The 15,091-nt window shown below is 48.9% G+C and overlaps 1 protein-coding gene across 4 annotated transcripts in view; it reads left to right on the top strand.

Annotated features, from left to right (window-relative positions):
- The window catches only part of LOC144168984 (monocarboxylate transporter 14-like), a 195,763-nt gene extending 180,884 nt beyond the window's left edge, over window positions 1–14,879 (top strand). For 3 of the 4 annotated variants that reach the window (XM_077697984.1, XM_077697985.1, XM_077697986.1), the window contains 5 exons: window positions 1,517–1,627; window positions 3,274–3,563; window positions 7,681–8,066; window positions 9,485–9,610; window positions 12,381–14,879. In XM_077697984.1, coding sequence (XP_077554110.1) covers window positions 1,517–1,627; window positions 3,274–3,563; window positions 7,681–8,066; window positions 9,485–9,610; window positions 12,381–12,652 — 1,185 coding nt within the window. In that variant the 3' untranslated portion in view covers window positions 12,653–14,879. The remainder of the gene's footprint in view (window positions 1–1,516; window positions 1,628–3,273; window positions 3,564–7,680; window positions 8,067–9,484; window positions 9,611–12,380) is intronic. The other variant, XM_077697987.1, reaches the window with a different exon arrangement.
- Window positions 14,880–15,091: the final 212 nt, after the last annotated feature.

A 15,091-nucleotide genomic window follows, 5' to 3' on the forward strand; every position in this document is an offset into this window, starting at 1 on the left:
GGGGTGAAAAGGACACGAAGCGACATGACGATGGTCCTAAGCGGATGTTGAGGGGACATAAACCTCTCTGGGCATATCGGAGAGATCGTACATGGTTGCATTGAAGTAGAAAATGACTTTCTCATTATTATAATCTACAAAACGCATGTGTACGCGAGATATAAGCGCACGAAAGGAACTCAAGGATCTCTTTGCTGTCCTACAGCTTCGGAACGTTAAGCCACAACTATGTGGTTTATGTATGCTAATCAAATACCATCTGAAATGCCTGACTGGCTGCACACCTGGATAGTCGGAAAATATGTCTCGTAAGAATCAGAAAACAAATGGGGTGGAAGAAGTGAAGGAACAGCTGACTAAAAGCTTGTTTGATGAAAAGGTTTCCAGTGAACCATGTGACATGTATCTTGCTAACAAATGGAATACGTTTACCACCGTACCTCTGCCTGTTGGGGTTACTTTAAAGTAGCCACTTTTTGTTGGTGGAGACAAGGGCGCTCATTTCTGGCGCGAACATTTTGAAAACTTCGGAAAAACTATATGATTTTGTCAATGTCTGAACTTACCTCCTTTAGAGAACTTGGGCGCCATGTTCTCGGTACATATTGGAAATTTCCAGAAACGAAGGCAAGCACGTACATCAAGATGTCATATATAGCACGCCACCGGTGTGTCTGCTACCGACATGCAAAGTAAAGTGGGAACGAACAGCGATGAGTCAAGGCACGCAGGGACAAAAAGCTTATTAGGAAGCTGCGTCGGCCACTGACGAAGAACCTGGCGTGGAAAAGAATTGAGAGAGTCCTGATCCAATTCTGGTTAACAGCCACACTGCGTTGCCATCCCGCACCACCAGTAGAGTTCTTGGTGACTACCGGGAGAAGCACCCAACCCAGGAGTAAGCATCATATACAACATGGAGTCAGAGGAATATTCGTTCTTATTCTCAGCTCCCATTTTGAGCTCCCTACGGCCGCTGCCCACACACAACAGTAGAGGTCCCAAGCAACACATTCAACAAAGCTTACGGGCTCAAGAGGTCACGAAATAGGAAGATCAAAAACAGCCACTGTGCTAACGAGACACGCCTTACACTGCTCTGACGAACGGAAGGGAAAGCTCATAGTCAAGCCTGTGGGGCCAAATGGCTTCGCTGATGTTGATATGGTGGCTACAGAAGGATATCTAACATTCCCATCCCACTCTTTTGATTCCAAACCTTTGGGTAAGCCCGTGCAAACAGCAATGAATGGTTTTGTTCCATGCTGCGCCCAACGAACACCATGACTTTCCACACTTCGAGGCCAACAAGCCTTTAGATGAAAGTTTCCTTGTCTGTCCGCTCAAAGAATGCTCAAAAGCAAACTGTCCGGATGAAGGCAGAGACAATACTAAGTCGCGGTATCCTGGAGAAACAACATTTGCCCTTTGCGTGCCTACCCGTTATTCTATTACCCCGGCAGCGAGGGCGCTGGTGAAAAGCTGCAGAGTTGTGACATCCTGACTGTATTTTCAGATGTATCCCACGTATAAATACTGTGTTAACGGAGGCCATACGTGGACGCCTGTCTGGCCAGACGGCATGGTGGGGCGCTCTGCGCCAGACCGCGGGCCACTCTGCCTTGTGGTAGGTATACTGATGAATGCACGCGTCGCACGTCCGAAGACCAGCCCCTACTCACGCTCCCAGCACGCTGACAGCTGAAACTGTCAATGCAACCAGCTGCGAGAAATGCTAACTACAATTCATGCACTCATTCGTACATGCGTGGTTTTAATGCGCTTCTCGGCAACTCTGCCCAGCGCGTTCCTCATAATTTACTAATTCACCATCTCTTTTGTTTTAGAGCACATTAATTCGTAATTCGTAATTGTTGCACCACTGATCCTCCAAATACGCTAATAGGTTGCTGATTTGCTTGAGTAGTTAGGATTTATAAATTTCTTTGCTTACACTTGTCGCCGTATTATATGTTCCATGGTTTTCCTCTTCCGCTTTGAATCATAGTTCTGACGGTCACATACGATAACAAATAAAAAAAGAGCATTTGTCTGCACACAACATTAGACAATTGGGCTGTGAACGCCAAGAGCAATACCTATTGCACCACGATTACGTTCACGTGCAGACGGATTTATACGATGTAGACAGGCGTAAGACGAAAAATTGGTGAGAGTTCCACGAAATATTACCTATACTACCACTGTAAAACCACAAATTATTCACTAACTCCGCCACTCGCAGTTTCGTAGTACAGTCACAGTACAGTTCTTTGTACTACAGATTATACATGGTCATTATATCTATGCTCTTGAGCTATAGCTGTTGTTTTATTACACATGTGAAGCAACTATTAATCCAGAATGCTTAGATGAGAAATATATAGAGATATAGCAAGAAACGAAAAACTAATTTCGTGAAGAAATTTCCGGCACACTAATCAGTGGTAATAGTTGTACCCCTGCTTGATGCGTTAAATAGAGGTGTGCTACCGACCGGTATGTCACGCAGTTGCGTGTAAGGTGCGCGCACAATGGCGACGTGGTGGGGTGCAGTAACAAGATTGATTGTAGGGTTTAACGCGCCGACGCAACGCAGGCGATGAGGCGCGCCGTAGTGGAGAAATCGGGATTGATTTTGACCACCTCTGGATCTTTAACGTGCGCTGAAATCTCGTACACACGGGCATTTTTTATTTTCGCCTTCATCAGAAAAGCGGCCGCCACGGCCGGTAATGAAACCCGCGTCCTCGTGCTCAGCAGCACAACGCCTTAGACACTGGGCCACCGCGGCAGGTTGCAGTAACAAAATAAAATTATCAGCAAAAAGAAATACTGTGCGTGGTTGGAGTCCAACACGAGGCTTACAGCAGGAAGTCTGAAACATTACTATTGCTTTTGAATACTGCGTGCGGACCATGTTAAGTTGTGGATGGTGGCAATCATAAATCTGCAAGTTCAACCGCTCCGGCGAGTATTTCAGGGAAATGGGCGTTGTACTGACGTGCCGTCTCCGCATATTCTGAAGTAAAATTCGACAGGTAGGTTTTAGTGTGGTGGCTGAGCAGGTATTTTCGTCACAGTTTTTTTTGTCAGCCACAAGCCATCAAATTAACTCGCAGACCACTCGCCATTCAATCTTAAACTTGCCCCCTTCCTGATAATCAAGAAGGCCCATTGTTCTCGAGTACTTGTACCCCAAATTAATTTCAATCGAAGTGTGCAGGATTGCGCGCTGTGCCAAGTCTCATATTGAGTTTGACTTGTTCGCAGCTCGAGGACGAGAAGACGTCCATGTCGTGCGTGCACATTGCCGGCTCGACGCCGCCTAGCCCGACGGCCCCATCGGCGCCGCATTCAGCCCAGCCGATAGCCGCGCATCCCTCCCGCAGCCTGCTGGTGCGAAAGGACATCTTCTACAGCGGCAGCATGCAGAACCTGCCGCCCGAATACCGCGGCTCATCTTCCTTCTTGTCGCGCGAGCTTTCGCTTAGCGCTGCCTCACTCCGTACCATCAAGTCCGTCACTGTGCCCACCTCGGAAGAGCGGAGCAGGATACACAGGTATTGCCACATTCTTTCGGGGGAACTATGTTAAGCGCGATTGGCGTTGTCTTCGTTTTCGTGCATACATTTCGTTCGGACCACCCATGCTACCTAGTCGCTTCTGGCACTGCTTTACACTTTAAACTGACTGGCCTTGCGCGGTAAACATGGGTTTACCTGCCGCATAAATATAGGCACCGGACACTGAAGTTTGACCGCCACTGCAGCGCCGCCTCTCGCCGCAGCTTAGCAACTTTGGGTCGGTGGATGTCGCGACCGGCCGTTCAGCGCACTTGAATACACGCGCTCTGCGTGTGGTTTGACGCTGCGTGGCGGAAGTTTTTTAAGAAACATGGCTATAATGGCAAGTTGCAGTGTCCGAAAGGATCAAAATACTGCAGGAAAGAATTTTGGCAGCACCGCTTCTGCTGCGTGAAGGACTGCCACAATCGCGAAGGGCAGCCTGGCATCGTTTTGTACAGGTTTCCCTGGCAGCCGCGGGAGAAAAAGCGTCACAAGAATTGGATTTATGCAGTACTAATAGTCAAGCAAGTAAGAAAGCCATGGCATTTTTTGTCAGTGGAAGGAGTAAAATTGTGAGTACGATTACCGTTTATGTGCAGCGTACACGCGAAGTACTGTAACACTAAAACGTTTGCTATATGTGTTTCATGCACATCGCCGACTGCGATATTTATGAATCACATGCCGTCGTATTATTTGCATAACACAAGGTATTAACATTCCTGCCACTACTGCTTTATCAGCAGTAATCTTTTTTTCAGCGATATTTACGGCACCGAATGGACTCCAAAAGGCAGCACAAGAATATGCTCTTGTACTTCGGGGGTGGTGCCCAAAAGAATGTCAAGACGCATCCCTCTTACTGCCCTATTTTGTTCCCCGAAGTGTACATAGTTCGGCCATTTCGAACGTGGCAAGATATCAAAAGCAAGGTGGGATTCAGACGCGTTATTTGACTCCTTCAATGCGTTTTGCGTACTCTGAAAGTTGAGGTTATTGTTTTTTAACCAGAGGAGTGGGATGACGAGGAAATACTTTTATAAAGAATTCTGAACAGCCTGAACAAATTGTATCACAATTAGCCGCTAAGACTACTCTAACATTACTCACTAGAAAGAAGTCGAAACTAAACGCAATCTTCGTAAACAACCCGCAGCTCGATCCGATGTACCAGCAGATTTCACACTGGGGGGAACTTGATTTTGGTTACTTTGTCGTCAGCTTATAACGTTTAGAATGCGCTTTTAGTCAGTGACAACCCCAACCGAGTTGAAGAAGGGCCAGAGAAAAAGTAACTGCGGTGTGATGGCGCGCGAACACAGAAAACAACACAAATACGCCGCTGTCGTGGAGCGCCGTTCTATACGCTGGAGTCGTTTTATTAGGCCGCGATACACAAAATAATTGGTACTGACCTGGAGAGAAGCGCTGTAGATACGCTTTTCCCTTGCTGAGATGAGAACTTCGCAACGATGTCTGTCCCGTCAATTTCTTTCACGGCGTACGCGTGCCAGGCAACGTACAATCTCAAACTTCTCGGGTACGCGAGGCCGCAAGTAGTAGTCCAGCCCCATAATTGTCCGGAAACCGCACAGAAGCACTTGCGACATAAGAAAACTATTCGCCGGAGCAGTTTTCAAGCACGGGACAGCTTTAAAAAAGAACTGCAGAATTACAAAAACAAACAACCGAGAGGTGTCGAAAATACGAACGCGCGGCCGCCGTCTGGCTCTCACCGACCCAAAGTTTGCTTAAGCTTCCACAGGGCAGCGCTGGGTGTGCTTATTCGTGCCCGCGCCCTTTTCAAACGCAGTAGTGTGTGTCAAATCAGAGATTCAATCAGGGCTAGAAGTAAATCAGAGGGCCGTAGGTCGATTGGCATTAGGAGCACACAGTAAAACAACGAATGAGGCAGTGCAGGGAGACACGGGATGGGCATCCTTCGAAGTGAGAGAAGCACAGAGCAAAATATGTTTTGAAGAACGACTTAGAAATATGGATGATCAGAGATGGGTGGCCAAAGTTTTACGGTATCTTTACATGAAAAGCGTGGACACACAATGGAGGAAAAGAACCAGAAGGCTCAGGACAAAGTATATGAAACCTGGAAGTGCAGGGGAAACGACCAATGCAATAAAAAATGAAGTGAAAGAAACAGAGACAACGACCTGGAAAAAGAGGATGGATGCGAAGAAGACCTTAGATATCTACAGGATCGGGAAGCAGGAGATCACAAGGGAAAAATTATTCGATAATACCAAAGGGAGCGCATTGCTTTTTGAAGCCCGGGCGGGTTGCTTGCGGACAAAAACGCTTATCCGCGAACCGGTACAGGAAGAACTATGCGCAGGCTGCGGAAATGAGCCAGAAACCATGCGACATATTGTAACGGAGTGCAAAAGTATCCGTCCAGTCCTCATTGATGGAGCCATCCAGCTTCCGGAAGTCCTTGGCTTTAAGGTTAGCGGAAAAGTGAATTGGACAGCAGTAGATGTTAGTAAAAGAAGGTTAGAATGTTGGTGGGAAAAGAGCAGAGAACAATCTTTGAAGACATGAGAACGAAGAAGTCAGTCTAGCACAGAAATTTCATAAAAGTATCTTCTTTTTATTTTGACATAATTTTAAATGCGGAGCATTTCTTAGGCTCGCGATGTCACTCGTCGATGTTGTCGGCGCCGTCCACACGCTCACTGCGCATGCGCGTCGCGTCGAGGCGCAGGTGCGCGTCTCTCCCCCGTACCCTCCTCGCTCTCAACAACAGGTGCGGCGGTGCGGGAGGAGCGCGTGTATCCCGTGCGCTCCGTCGCTCTCAACAACAGCTGCGGCGGTGTGGGGGGAGCGCGTCTGTACGCGCATGCGCCGTGGCTACCCGTGCGCTGCGTCGCGCTCAACAGTAACGGCGGCAGGGCGTGTACACGTGATAACGGCGTGATGGGTGCGTGGAAAGTTCGCGCGCTTGTGTACGGAAGTGTGCGCATGCGCGTCTCTCCCCCGTACTCCTCTCCCTCGAACGCGGGCGGTGTGTATATAAGCGGCGGAGCGCGCGTTCGAAATTCAGTCAAGAGCGTCTTTGCTTGGCTTTCGCTTGACTTGACGCTTTGCTTGACGGCACCAAGCAATAAAGACAGACTTTAACTTTACACTCCTTGCCTTCGCTTCTCCTTCATTCAATAAATAAGAATAATAAAGACGAAATAACAATTAAGCATTCCCAAACCATACCCAATTACGCGACATTCACGCGATAACCCCACCCCTCTGCGACGCATTTACTCGAGTCCCCCCCGTGGGAAGATGCGGGCGGGTTTTTTTTTCTTATTTATTTTGTTTATTTTTTGGGGAGGTGATTGTACAGTGGCGTTGCGATTGTAACGCCGCCCCGGTACAAAGGGGAAACCACTAATCATGATCATCCTTATCATCGTCGCGCCCTCTTAACAGTTACCGGTCCCTATAGCAACACGCTTGGCACTGCGATAGATATTTGCAGGATCTCAGTCTTGCAGCAAGACGCCTTGCGTATTTGATGACAACTCGCACGTCATAACATCAGCGGAGTTCTGGCACGTAGACAAAAGTGGGCATCTTGTTATGGGAGGGCCCCTACCACATTCGGTTTCCATCGTTTGCCCAGATAGAATGCTTGCTTTGAAACTCTCTAAGACGGCAAAACCTTTGGAGAATTCATGCAGGTATCTCATCCACTGAGAATGACTTCCAACGTGTTATCGATGATGCCAAGTTATTTACTGGCTTAGCCACTCAATGATTATTTGTTTCTGATATCCTTCTTCCATCCGTACTCCCCCTTGGTTTCTTCTCGGAGCCGGACGCGAGCGGCCATCAAAACGGTGTCTGAGCCATGGCACTGTACCTTGTTCCCCTATTCCATCAAAATTTGAGACGTGGTGTAATATACCGCAACACGTTTCCGAGCTAGAACGATTGCGCACTGAATGCGGTCGTGGACATTATTTTGTAGTGTTTAATTTGACTGCTTCAAAGCTTCCGAATGCCCTATCTTGGCAGACTATTGAGCATACTGTCCGACGCCAGAAGGGAATCGACCTCCACCCTGCCCACACACTCATAAGACTGCGGCCCCCCGCAGGTTCCTCTGCTCGAGCGAGATGGAGGCTGCCCTGCGCGAGATGGTCAACTTCGCGCTGCTCAAGTCTCCCGTGTTCCTGCTGTTTGCCGTGTCGAACTTCTTCACCAGCGTGGGCTTCAACGTGCCCTACGTGTACACCAAGGACCGCGCCGTCGAGGAGCTGCACATCCCTGAGGAGACCGGCAGCCTGCTGCTCTCCTGCATAGGCCTGTCCAACACGCTGGGCCGCGTGCTCCTCGGCTACCTGAGCGACAAGTCGTGCGTGAACCGCTTGTGGCTCTACAACGCCAACCTCACCATCTGCGGGCTGGCCACGGCGTTCAGCTACGCGGCCCAGAGTGTGGTCTCCATGGCCGTGTACTGCGTCATCTTTGGAGCCACGTCTGGTGGGTGACCTCGCACTCTTGCTGTCATTAACACAACACGTAGCAGCGCGAAAGGTGGACCAGACAGCTTTTTTCTAGGGTGTTTGCAAGTATTAATTCTGATCAAAAATTATAGGGCGACTCAGACAACGACGCACGGAAGAGCGACGGGGCAAGTGCCCCCCGCAACTAATTTTTATTGAAACATCGTCTCGTATTTACACAGGTATGATGACTGGAAGCATGAACGCTGGAATAAACTATGCATAAAGAAGCAAACAAATGATAGCCACGATCAAAGTAAAGTTTCCGAGAATTCAAACTCAGTGGCACGCAGAATTCTCGGAAACTTCCCTTTGATTGTGGCTATCATTTATTTGTTTCTTTATGCATAGTTTATTCCAGCGTTCATGCTTCCAGTCATCATACCTGTAAAAATACGAGACGATAAAAATTATTTGCGGGTGGACACTTGCCCCGTCGTTCTTCCGTGCGTCGTTGTCTGAGTCGCCCTATAATTTTTTATCATAGTGCGCCAACTCGCCCAACTGATTGTTTTAAAGAAGTCTTAATTCGCCCACCGTTCCCGCTGTTATGTGTTGCAGTTGAGTACCAACTTGTTCCGCAACTTATTCTTTGTAGTATTATCTTGTGCGGAGTGGCACACATTTGCTGTGAGGTCATAGATACAAGTTTAAGAAACGTAATGCGACTGGAATAATCAGGAAGTAAAAAAGATCATATCAGCTTACTTATCGTTAAAAACACTGTGTATTGCTATTCCGAGGCGAGCTAGGAGGTTGATGTGTCTATCTGTACTTGCACCAACTGTAAGTGGGAATGCAAGGGGGTTGGGGCGCATTGTTCCGGCAAGTTGTATTAGATTCATTGAACTGAAAGGCAGGGCCGAGCGCGGAATCGAAATCGACTTTCTTTTCTTTCTAATGCAAATACATACCCAGAACGTGGCAGAAATGAAACCTGGAATAGTCTAGACAGTTAATTTAGAGAATTATCCAGACACAACACTATTTTCTTCGCGCTCTTTGCCGTAGTAAACCCTGCGTCATTAAACAACGCAATCATCATCAGACATTGCGACAGCATAGTATGTGTTACCATGTTGCTACACTTACGTGTTGCTTAAACAGGGCAGATAGTCTTAAACTTCATCCAGACGCAGAGCAAAATTCATTGCGATTACATCGTTGTACAAAAAAGTATGGCAGCGAGCTAGCACGCTGCTAGCCTGCCGGCGCAGGGACTTTGCTGTTCGTTTCGAATGAATCCTGGCATTTAAATGACATCGGTGTGGCAGAAACTGGATTGGCTGCGCTCCTATCGCGCCCATGTAATCGGGGCTAACTTGTGGCGATAGCCGCCGTCCTCAGCAGCAGTTACCAGCTTTTGATCTCTGGCTCGCCCTCTGCGTTCTCCAGGTGCCTTCGTAAGCCTTACATCGGTGATCTTGGTGGACATCCTTGGAATCGAGCGCCTGACCAACGCCTTCGGGCTTCTGCTCCTTTTCGAGGGTGTGGCCTCGCTCGTAGGACCCCCTGTGACAGGTGAGAGCGCTCCGGGTGTCATGGGTGAGGTGTGGGTGCAGGGAAGATGTTCCTTTTGTTCCTGATTGTGAAACAACCGTTAAAATGTCCGCACCAGGGGCGTACATAGCTTGGCAGCCGTTCTTCTTGAGTCGCTGCTTCGGATGAAAAGTGCGCGCATGCAATTTTTTAGTCAAGAAATATCTGGAAACACTGGGAGAGATCTGTTTGCAAAGAAGAGCCTACTCCATGATGAGACATTAATTTTTTTTTTTTTGAAAAAGGCAAAAAGGGTTATCTGCCTCGTAACTTCTGCAAAACGGCGAAGAGCATTGTGTAAAGAGTAATAAATGATTTCACCCAGACCATAAGATTAGAAAGGCTCTGAACGGTAACTGTTTCTGAAAATTTCTTCGCCTAGTAGTATCACAAACAAAAAAGCGGGAGGAGAAAACAATTGCACTGCGAAGGATAGAGATTCACGAGGGAAACTACGACTGTCTTGTGTGTTTTACATGCGGAGGCATTAATCCTATATTGAAGTCCTGAGAGCCTGTGCTTCCGCCTCGCGTTCTCGAAAGGTTTCGTTATCGTGACGCCTGAGATGCTTCGCTTCGCGATCCGCTTCTTTCGGTAAACTTCGTTCCACCTCCTGGTGGATTGCACCGTATCTCGTCCTCGCCGCCTTGTATTGGAAGAATCGGCGAAGGCAGATTTGGTTGCCTGTCTGCGCGTTTACTGCGTGTTCCTGCCCTCTTAATTCATCGGCGGTGTAATGGTGCAGGCGGCCACTTACACTGTTGCTTAGTCTAAGTTCGCACTGTGGAAGGCTTCCAGCTATGGAGTAGCCGTTTTGCTGCTTCCGACGTGTAAGCCGACGCCAACGCCAACGCCCGCTTTTAAGCGCGGAACCCGGCTTGTCATCGTGGCTCACCCGGCGTCAAGCACCCAAACAGCAAACAGAGGCTTCGTAACGAAAACCACTTCCCCTGTTTGGGATCTAGCCTGGGTTCCTAGCGTTGCAAAGGCGATGTCAATCCCATTGCGCTACAGGGACACACGCTCATGTGCAAATTGTAGGAGGTGATCTTTGCGCGGCGCCATTTTCATGGACGCTGCCGTTGCTAGGCCGCAAATAAGTACACAATAGTATAAAATACGCAAACAAATTGCACCATCTCCCCGTAGGGGTACCCTGAGTAGTATGCGAAGCAGCCATGAGGTCGACTGAAATTCAAATTAGTTTTCAGTTCGTCGTTTTCGTTTACGTTCAACTTCGCGTGCCTTCGTTGTATCAGTAGCTTCTTGACGCAGTTTGAATGAGTGAAGGGCATAAGATGCATTCGTAGCACATGCTCCCGTCTCGGTTTGCAGCGCAGTGGGAGAGCGCCACGTACCTCCCGTTGCGGCCAGAGAGCCGTGGGATCGAAACCGGGCGCCGCGTAACGATTTCGTTTTATAGTGGACTGCGCTGACGTCAGCCCAAACGCTGACGGGGCTGAAGAGACGCGCATGTGCAGTAGAGTGCGGGCGGCGGACAGCGACAACGAGGGAGGGAGGGACACAGCCCCGAGCATGAGATGTTTCGAATCTAAAATTGATTTAATGCATTTATTACTCCAAATATATTATGATTTAATGCATTTATTACTCCAAATTGATGAGAACTCAATCGAGTGCCTCCTTATAGGTTTTTTATTGGGCTGCGGTGCCCTTTACTGTCGGTATCAACGTCACGCTGATACTAAAACTATTCAAGCTTGCGCGCCACAGCCCCCTATTGGCGGGCTCCACCCTTACGGACAGCTTTCAGAATGAATGGAACTGCTTTATTTTTTTTTGTTCAATGGACCATTTAACGCCTTCGCATAACGAAAGAAGTGCTGAGATGAATTTCGTCTTCGTGTTTTCACCGGCACGAGTGAAAAATTAGGAGTTTTTCTGGCAGCAATGCGAGACGTGAACTCAAGCCGAAGCTTCGAATGCCCTCAGTTTGACGCATGCAGATGTAAATCATCGTTTTTTAGAGGCACAGTTTTGGCACTGAGGTGTTCTGTTTGAATCAAATGCTTCTATCGAACTGGCTGTTAATGGGCACTTAGCTTGTTGGCCTGCAGTAGCTTGTATTTTCCCAAGCGAGAGCACGGAGCATTGAAGCGTCGGTTAGGAAACAACATAAACGAGGCTTTGTGAAAAGATGCCGCTAGATAAAAATACTGTTGATTTGCACTCAACTACAGAATGGCTTCCATCGTCAAGTTGGCTTCCATTCTTTTTGTACGTAATTGCTACAAAGAATGTGTGAGAAAGATTCAACGAATCGGCAGAGTTAACGGCTCAGAAGCCTGAAAGACTAATATAAAGCACTTAGAGTTACGAAACATTCCTCCCCTTTGGTCTTCAATGATGCCATAGCTGCGCAAGCCAGCTGCATAAAGTACGTCTTCTGCAACCAAGGGAATTGTGAACTTTTTAAGCCCATTCTTCCCTAGTGACTTCCGGGAGACGCAGCTCTTTCGGTTACCTGCGAAGTGACATCCGCTTCGTTAAGCCGCCGCGCCTTTCCTGATATTGTTTTCCTGGCACGGGATCCTTGTGGCTACACGTCGCACTTTTCAACAGACAATTCTGCATAACAGAGGTCGAAAGGCACATGACTTTTAACTTGTCTCCGTCAGCCATTATATCTTCTGACGGTTTTTCATGATACGGCGTATTCAGTATCCTGTTTATGTCTATGTATCATGTTTATTAAACGCCTACCTTACAACCCCATTGTTCTCTTGTGCAGGTTGGCTGTACGACTACAGCGGCTCGTACGACCCGGGCTTCTTTCTGTCTGGAGCCATGATCGCTTTTGGCGGCGTCATGCTGTTCCTCATCCCGTGCGTCCAGAGTTGCGAGGAGCAGAAGGCAACCGCTACAACCGCCACAACCACGGCCAGCACCACGACCGGCACGAAGTCGGGTACCTCTTCTTCCCATGAGGAAACCACGGCCGACTCGAGCATTGACCGCTCCCTGACCGTCGGCTCGTCGCTGAACGGTCCGCACAACGTGTAACGCCACCATCTGCATTCCGCCCCGCTCCCGACTCTGGAGCGGGCGAAAGCGACGCGGTGGGCCTAGCGCCGCGGCGTTCCCTGGTAGTGAGCGGACACCGACCTTTTTGAGTTGCAACGTTTCGTCGGTGGGGTGTGAGTTCCGCCGGGCAGCAGGCCGCGTTGCTGAAAGTCGCGAAAGAGCGGGAAAGCATCCCAGAGAAGAGGAAATCCGACAGATGTGCATACCACCTGCTGCATGAGGACAGCTCGAGAAGATCCTGTTTCCCTCAACTGGGAACCGCATCCTTAATGTTCATGAAGGGCGCGAAAGCAGTGGTGCTGGACGGCTTCCTGGTGGCCTTTTTGTGGAGAGACGAACGCTTAAAAAGTGGCAGGCTGCCCTTGCACCAGCGAGACACCCGAAGGCTGACAGTGAAAACGGGCCAAGGAGCTTTCAGGAACTGCAGCCCGACCATTGGAAACACGCGGCGAGGCTCCAATGGTTTCTCCGCGACGGAGAGGGTCGGGCTTAGTTCATGACAACGTTACAGCCTGCAACTCTCGAGGGCCGTGAAGTTTGCTGAGCTGGCCGTCGTCTTTCGCCCTTTGTTTAACAGGCATTAGAAGAAGGGAGTCGGGCTGTTCGGCAGATTGCGTCGTCTGTCTTTCGCCGTGCGTGTGCTGCAGTCGACAGAAGTGCCTCTGCTGTGGGGCTCTGTGGAAGCCCTTAATCATATTCTAAACGGCACCATATTGAAATATAAAGTATTAAATTGCATGACCGCGCCTGTGCGTTGGTCGTGTGGTGTCTATATTAGAAAATTACGTCAAGAAACGATGTTATCATCACAAACCATCTACGTCATATCTTTTTTTTCCAGTTCCCTATTTCTTATGTCGATACAACCAAGTTTCAGGGCCTCGTAAAGTCACGCACCTTAGGAGACGTGCCCTAGAAGGCAGACGTTGACATCTGGCCGGGCGGTGTGCGGAGCAATCGCCAAACATTTCTCGCCTTTGTACCCTCTATCCGCAAGACAGAATAGCCGTTTCGCCAAACCACGTATGTTTCCTGCGTTTCCCAGGCTTTTTCACCCATTTCACGCATTTCGAGCTCCGACCACCTCCCGCCCTGCTAAGTGAGGAAAACAGGCTGGGACAGTATTTCGTTTGACAGCCACGTCGGGAAAACATGCTATTAGATAATTATTTTACCGCGAGCTGAACCTAATCCCCGCGTTGTACTAATAGTATTTGTTTTGTTCGCGCATGGCTTGTAAGAGTATAGCCGTGGATCAGTTGAGTCCACATAGTGTTTTCCAGGGCCTCCGGGCTCATGTACATCAATACGCCAGAACGACTGCCTTACTCCCCCGCTTTCCTGAGTTTGACTGCCGTGAAGATATTTTATGGCAAGGATGGTGTGCACTGGGTCTCTTCTAATAGCAGCCTAATAGCCATATACCCAAAGTACGGCTCCTGAATAGGCCCGGAATAGGCCCGGAAAGGTCGCTCTAACTCTTCTCTGAGCTAGTTTCAATGCTAGCGGATTTCTGAACTTCATAAGTTCTATTCTCGCTATTTTTATACGCCTCATGTTTAAAATTCGACAATGCTTACGCTCCCATATTTCCATTTCCCGTCAACACCTCCAATATCCCCTCATTATCTTTGTGTCATTTCGGTCCCATCGGATAGACCACCTAGTGTCATGCGTGATAACGTGCAGTGTGATAATATGCAAGCGTCACTCCTGATAGAAAGCCTCAAGTGACCTTTCGACCACCAAAGGACGTGTCCGCCTCAACCACGCTTCGCATGCTAACGCCTGCAAGGACAATGCGTGTTTTGCGGCCCTCTGTGAAGCCCGCGACCCCCCTGACCAAACGGCTCGCTTCACTGTGTATAGACCAGTAATGTGCTCTTGTGGTGTGGTGAGGTCGAACAGCAGGAGCCTCGGCAGTGTGCGGTGCTACTCGAGCCAAAGTGCGGATGCGACCACACTAGCAGTGGCCACAGTGAACGCTTCTTGTTTTTCTGTTTGTTTTTATTTTCGCCCACGGGGTGAAACGTGATGTAAGGGACTGTGGTATGTACAAAAGATAACGTAAAAAAAATGTTCGCCGGGTGATTGTTGCCTTGAACACGTGTCTTCGAGCAGCTGCAGGACATTGTCGCCTGTCTCTTTTTGTGTGCTGTGCGCGAGAGGATAGTATTCACGCACCTTATTAAACCACTTTGAAAGAGTTCACCGGCAATTCATCGTGACTGTTTCCTTAATTGCCTTCTGAAGCGTTGGCACCACCGTCCACAGGAAGTACTCTTTCCTGCACTCAGGCTTCTGGTTTATGTATGTGTGAATGCAGGAAACAACCCGCCGCGGTGACTGACTGGCTAAGGCGTTGCGCTGCTGAGAACCAGGTCGCGGGTTCGATTCCCGGTCGCGGTGGCCGCTTTT

This window comes from Haemaphysalis longicornis, unplaced genomic scaffold, assembly GCF_048455015.1.
Source record: "Haemaphysalis longicornis isolate Haplotype H1 unplaced genomic scaffold, Haemaphysalis longicornis Haplotype H1 scaffold_2, whole genome shotgun sequence".
Classification (NCBI taxonomy): Eukaryota; Metazoa; Arthropoda; class Arachnida; order Ixodida; family Ixodidae; genus Haemaphysalis; species Haemaphysalis longicornis.